The following is a 6,645-nucleotide window of genomic DNA, read 5'->3' on the forward strand; positions in this document are numbered from 1 at the left end:
AAGGCGGTCGGGCGTGGTGCTGGCCAACCACCCCCTCGTGTACCGTTCCGGCCTTCATAGGTGCTCGCTAACACTTGCCCTTACAGTCTGTTAAGGCTAAATGGGGGATCTTTGTCTTTGTGTGTGTATACGTATATAGTTACATGTTTGTTGTTTACATGCATAATTCGTAATATTTAGAAGTGTTTATTTAAATATGAGGAACAAGTGCTAAATTGGTACTGTCTCTTTAAGAATGGCGGCAGCATCTCACAGGAGTGTTTGTTTTGGTTGAGTGAACATAATGAGAGTGCATGGCTCCTTAAGCACATCCGTGCTGTGTGTCGTTAGAATTACTAATAAATGATGGTTGTTGTTGTTGGTTTTGATCGTCAACTGACTGTAGAGAACAGAAAGAATATGAAAGAGATATTATTCAGTGACAAATGGGTTGCAAAAAATCAAACCAAACATTTAATATTGAAAGGATCTCTGTGCTAAACCTCTTCTCCACAACACTACTTAATCATTGAGTCCTAGAAGCCAAATATGTTGCAAAAATTGCATATATCAGTTCGCCTTTAAAGATGTAAATACGCATCATTGATTTTATGGCGCTAACAACGTTCTTATTGTCTTTGCCCCGCCTACAGCTGCCCTTGCTCCGTCCCTCCCCCCCACTGTGGGCTGGTTGCCATGGAGAGCTCATCGGTGGCATCGGCGTCGTCAGAGGCAGGAAGCACGCGCTCGCAGGAGATCGAGGAGTTGGAACGATTCATCGACAGTTACGTGCTGGAGTATCAGGTGCAGGGGTTACTGAGCGACAAAAACGAAACCGACCAGGATGTGGATAAAACCCCGTCCCACACCTCACAGGTGAGACCAACTGGTCAAACTGGTTATAACCGGTTAACAGAGTTTCTAACTTTAGCAAGGTGCCATCGTTACTATTGCTTTGACTTTTTCTGTGCTGCTAGTGGTGCAGAAACCACATGCAGCAGCTTTTAATGTATGGATTATAATAACTGGTCAGATGAGTCATGAGTAGTGTTGGGGATCAAGTAATCCTATTTCACTGGCCTAATTTATTACATTTACAAAGGGTAATAGTGAAAGGTGAGAGGCAATCTGAATGAATCCTCCCTCCCTAATGAATTTAGTACTCATATGTTTCACACTAAAGTGTTCCCTCTCTTTCAGTGGACAGAAGGCTGCAGTGATAAGATTGATGGGAGCTGGACGTCCTCTCGGGGAAGGGGCTCGTCCAAACCAGTGAGTTGAAGACATAATTATCCTGACACAAATCATAATGAAGTTTACAAATGCCTTAAATTCTCTCTAGCTCTTCAAAGCCATGTCACCCTGCAGCTCTCGCCTGGTTGCCCACTAAATCTAAGCAGGGTTGAGCCTGGCCAGTACCTGGATGGGAGACCTCCTGGGGAAAACCATGTTTGCTGCTAGAAGTGGTATTAGGAAGGCCAGCAGGGGGGGTGCACACCCTACGGTCTGTGTGGGTCCTAATGCCCCAGTAAAGTGATGGGGACACTATACTGTAAAAAGGCACCGTCCTTTGGATGAGACGTTAAACTGAGGTCCTGACTCTCTGTGCTCATTAAAAATCCCAGGACACTTCTTGTAAAGAGTAGGGGTGTAACCCCGGTGTCCTGGCCAGATTCCCCCCATTGGCCCCTATCTATCATGGCCTCATATTAATCTCCATCCCTGAATTGGCTACATCACTCTACTCTCTCCTCCCCACCAATAGCTGGTGTGTGGTGGGCGTTCTGGCGCACTATGGCTGCCGTCGTTTATTGTTAATCAAAAAAAATAAAAATATCAGCAACTATCGGTTTGGATTTTTGCCAATAACCGACATTTCTAAAAAGCAACTATCTGCATCGATTAATCGGTAAAACTGATATATCGGTCCACCTCTAATTTATGCATGTTTAAATGAATATATGTGTGACGGGGTGGAGGGCGGGCCCCGTATCAGGCTAATCAAGCCTCAGAGAGGGATAAAGGCCGACTGCGGACGGTGGTGCGAGAGAGAGAGAGAGAGAGAGAGAGAGAGAGAGAGCGCGTTTACGGGCAGCTGTCCGTCATATGTGTGTGTTTGTGTCTATTCGCCAGTTTTCCGATACACCGATACATCCTCGGCCACTCCTCCACCCTCTAACGCATGACAGCCGCACCTCCTCGGGTGGATCGGAGACAGTCCTCCGGCCCCTGGCGGACGGAACGCCCCGCCGTGTTCTCGGGGAACAGAAGGGGTCTCACCCGCCCCTGGCAGCAGTTCTCCTGCTCCAGGTGGCCGACCGGGAGTTCCTCCCCACTCGCGGTCGGTGGTCCTCTCTTAACCCCCGGCGCGTTATGTTTATACAAGTAAGTTGGTACTTTCTTAACCCTTGTGCGTCAATTTAAAAAAGTTACTTAGAGGTCCACATCATAAAACTGCCATGATAATATTATATATGAATATTATTTTCCAATTTCAATTAGTTAAGTTTTGAACCAACGTCAATCCTGATCATAACTAACAAATATTCATTCATTTGCAGGATTTTAACCCTTTAAATCCCAGTTTGTTTACATAATGACACTTGTTTTTTTTTACACACACACACACACACACACACACACACACACACACACACACACACACACACACACTTACACTTTTAGCCTCATCATTTATTCAATTGTCCTGCAGGTCTCTATAATACAGCAAACAGAGAATAGGGGAAAAGTATGTATTTGCTCCATAGGCTAAACATGAGAAAAATGGCGCCATCTGGTGGATCAAATATGGCACCATCTGGTGGCACTGGGATCAAATATTGCAGTTTTTATGGGTTTCAATGGGGACATTTTTGTCTTGAAGGTCCTGATTGTAACTATTTTGTGTACACAGTGTATTATAGGAACTGAGGTTGAAATCTCAAAATTCCCCCCAAAATACACACCTTTGGCAAAATGTATCCCGTTGGCATTAGACACAGCCAAAATGATCGAAAAAACTGTCCAAAAATGTCCCAAAGGTTGCACAAGGGTTACGTATGAAGAACAAATGGTCTTCCTTTGCCTTAAACACCCATAATAATGTGCTACAAATGCTTTATACCAATAATATGTTTTTTAATTATCAGAATTATAACAATCATTTAGTTTATTATTTATTGAATGGTCTTTATATGGTGTCTTATATGCGATTTAATTGGACACATGATTTGGCATAGTTCTGCAATTAATTTGATTACAAATCTTGTTTTATTGGCAGCCCTACTTTTCAAATATGTAAACAGCGACGCTCTGAATGTTGTGTGTGCAATTTGTTGGCACTCACATTTTTGATGTGTATCATTTGTGTCTTTCAGGACGAGTGGGAGCACAGCAGTAATGGCAGCACAGGTTCTAGACCCAGTTCAGGTTCCAGATCAGGCAGCAGAGGACGAAACAACCAGTTCAGAGCGCCGGCTAAAGTGAGAACAACTCTTCAAGATCGATTCAGTCAGGATAAAACATTTATTACCTTTTCATAATGCAACATTGAATGTGTGTTTAGAATGGAAACCGAGACGGTTCTTTCGACATCCTGGGGACGGACATTTGGGCTGCAAACTTGGACTGCCACGGGTAAGATGAACACACATACTGTATGTGGACATATAGTGCTATAATACAGACTCACACCTGTTAGCAAATATGTCTGATGTGCTTTAGTTCTAGAGTTTTCTGTTGGATGTTTGAGCACACTTGAATAAAGACTCAAGGCTCTCTGTAGTAGACCTGTCTAGACTTTCAGCAGATTAAGAGTTTTACAATCCGATGGATCAGGTGGTTTGTGGCGCAGTGGGCAGTAAAGTTAGTTCCGGGTTCATTTCTTTTAACCGTTTCTATAATACACAGTAATGTACAGAAATGGAAAGCCACTTATACACAGTATACATACTGCACACTACCCTCTTTCAAAACGTACTAGTCCTGCATAGTATGCCGTTCTGAACATACCCACTGAGACTTTTGCTGTTATTATGGTGTTTGATGGACAATAACTATATCTTTTGAAACGTACAGTATACAGACTGTTGAGAGAATGTCATTTAATCAATTTAAGCCTAATGTGTTTAGTCAACCCAATGCATATCACAATATTTTCCGAATACTCTTAAGAGTAAAGACGCTGACTACCACCCCTGGAGTCGTGTGCTGAGTGACTCCAGCCAGGTCTCCTATGCAACCAAATTGGCCCGGTTGCTATGGGAGGGTAGAGTCACATGGGGTAACCTCCTCGTGGTCGCTATAATGTGGTTCTCGCTCTCGGTGCGGCACGTGGTGAGTTGTGCGTGGATGTTGCGTGAAGCGTGAAGAATAGCGTGAAGCCTCCACATGCACTACGTCTCCACGGTAACGTGCTCGACAAGCCACGTGATGAGATGCACGGACTGACGGTCTCAGACGTGGAGGCAACTGAGATTCATCCTCCGCCACCCGGATTGAGGCGAGTCACTACGACACAATGAGGACTTAGAGCGCATTGGGAATTTTAAGATTATTTTAAGATTTAAGCATTTCAATTTCACGACAAATTTCCATCAAATTGAACTGTGTAATTTTTAACCATTTAATTGATAAAACTTCACTTTTACATTGTGTTTGTACATCAATGTGAGTCTGCAGTGTGTGCACAACCACCCTACAATGTTAAAAGTCCACCCACTCCTCTTACTTATATTTCTATTAATCAAAAACTGTGTGTCAAAATGAACGGTTTATCATCACATTAGATTAGGCCACGCCCACGACTGGTGACGGACTCCACCCTATTATCATAGCTCCTCCCCTGAGTGACCTACACACAGTCCTGGAGCAGATACAGTGAGAAGAGTAATGTCTCATAAGTGTCCTGTTGTTGCTGTAAAAGTCATCATAAGAGTCTTCATGTACTCCCGCATCAGAGCCACTGAAGACGCACTGGACAAGTTGTTTTTGAAGGAAATGTGCCCCAAAACATACCAGTAATTGTGTATGTTTGTGCAAATGATTTTACACCGGACTGCTCTTGTGAATGAGGGTCAATATAAAACAGGATGTTTGCAAATCCCCTTTCCGAATGTGCTTGTTAGCGGATTCCACGGCTAACGCAACTAAAGTTAGCATCGTCTCTGATTGTATTCACGGAGACCAGAGCTATGTCGGGGGCGGAGATCAGCAGCTTATTTGCATTTAAAGAGACACACACAAAAACGTTTTTGATTCCACTCAGAGGCGTTTACAACATGGTATAATAAATGATCCGTGGGGGATTTTGAGCTGAAACTTCTCAAACACATTCTGGGGACACTTGAGGCTTATATTACATCTTGTAAAAAGGGGCATAATAGGTCTCCTTTAAGGAATTTTGTTATGAAATTGAAATGCATAAATCCTAAAATTATGTTTGAGTGTAGTGGCTAAGTCGTACTTCTTGATCAAAATTAGAGAATGTTCTACCGATGCTCAACTAGCAATAAAGATACTTAAAGAGACCTCTTAAAATGAAGCAAACTCTTTGACTACAGTCAAATATAAACAGATAAATAAGAGGGGGAAAAAACCACAGGGGATGTTTTTACGAAATCAGAGCACATCTGTTACTCTGAGCATGACTTTTGACTTAAAAAAACAAAACAAAAGACATACAAGAGCGTGATGTGTCTCACTGACTACAGGGTGTCAGCGGATCCTTGAAAAAATATTAAAATGTTGTTGTTTGTTTTTTTGCGGAAGTCTTGCAGCGGGACGTTGCCTAGTTGAGGCTTTGAGGTAAAGATGCGGTGCCACGTGTATGTAAATAAAATGCCATCAGCCATCTTTAATTGGTTCATTATCAATCGACGCTCATTTTCTGGTGTGCTTTCTTTTGTGTGTGTGCATTGTGCATTTTCGACCAAAATTCCAGGTCATGAATTGTAGTGTCCTTAATCAAGGTTTAAGTATAAATAACTTCGACTGTGTGTTTGTGTGTGTTCACAGTGGTGCCACATGGGACATGCAGCCAGAAAAACTGGATTTCTCTCAGTTTCACAGGAGGGCTTATCGAGGGACCCCGAAACACCTCCCGCACATCGACCGAGAGGGGTGAGAGACAGTTATACAGCATTAAGAGAGAGACCGATACAGACTGATTCACTTCCTCTGTCTGTCATTTAATTTCATTCATTTCCACGGGTTTATTTAAAAAAGGTTTTTCCATGTATTCTTTAAATTTGCTTTGAATAATCATTTAGTAAACGTCTGGTAGTAAAAGTAGCTAGCAGAATGAAATCAGAGAGTTTTGTGTGTAAATGGGGTGTTGTGTAGCCTGTGTTAGGTGTGGCAGTGTGTTTATGTAGGGCTCTATTCGATACTGACCTCTAGTGGTGGAGTAATGACATTGGAAATTGATTTTTTTGGGGCCTAGTTTCTTTATTTAGTCTGTACACTTATAATCCAGTAAATGTAACAAATAATTTTTCTACAACAAAATAGATTAACAAAAAGTTTTGTATCTAAATTCTTACTGGATGACCATGTTCAAAGATTAATCCTGTATTTAATTGCATATTTTGAAAATGATGAAATTTGACTGTACTACTTTACCTGTTAAAATACATTTATTTCTATCTTAGGCAAGAAAACAAAACG

The 6,645-nt window shown here is 42.1% G+C and overlaps 1 protein-coding gene across 2 annotated transcripts in view; it reads left to right on the forward strand.

Moving 5' to 3' along the window:
* Positions 1 to 6,645, forward strand: part of ctif (CBP80/20-dependent translation initiation factor) — a 79,912-nt gene that overhangs the window by 21,652 nt on the left and 51,615 nt on the right. The window contains exons 2-6 of one of the 2 annotated variants that reach the window (XM_052104296.1): positions 633 to 855; positions 1,180 to 1,251; positions 3,357 to 3,461; positions 3,545 to 3,615; positions 5,995 to 6,099. In XM_052104296.1, the coding sequence (XP_051960256.1) occupies positions 676 to 855; positions 1,180 to 1,251; positions 3,357 to 3,461; positions 3,545 to 3,615; positions 5,995 to 6,099 (533 nt within the window). In that variant the 5' untranslated portion in view covers positions 633 to 675. The remainder of the gene's footprint in view (positions 1 to 632; positions 856 to 1,179; positions 1,252 to 3,356; positions 3,462 to 3,544; positions 3,616 to 5,994; positions 6,100 to 6,645) is intronic. The other variant, XM_052104297.1, reaches the window with a different exon arrangement.

Source organism: Xyrauchen texanus, chromosome 34, assembly GCF_025860055.1.
Source record: "Xyrauchen texanus isolate HMW12.3.18 chromosome 34, RBS_HiC_50CHRs, whole genome shotgun sequence".
NCBI classification, from domain to species: domain Eukaryota; kingdom Metazoa; phylum Chordata; class Actinopteri; order Cypriniformes; family Catostomidae; genus Xyrauchen; species Xyrauchen texanus.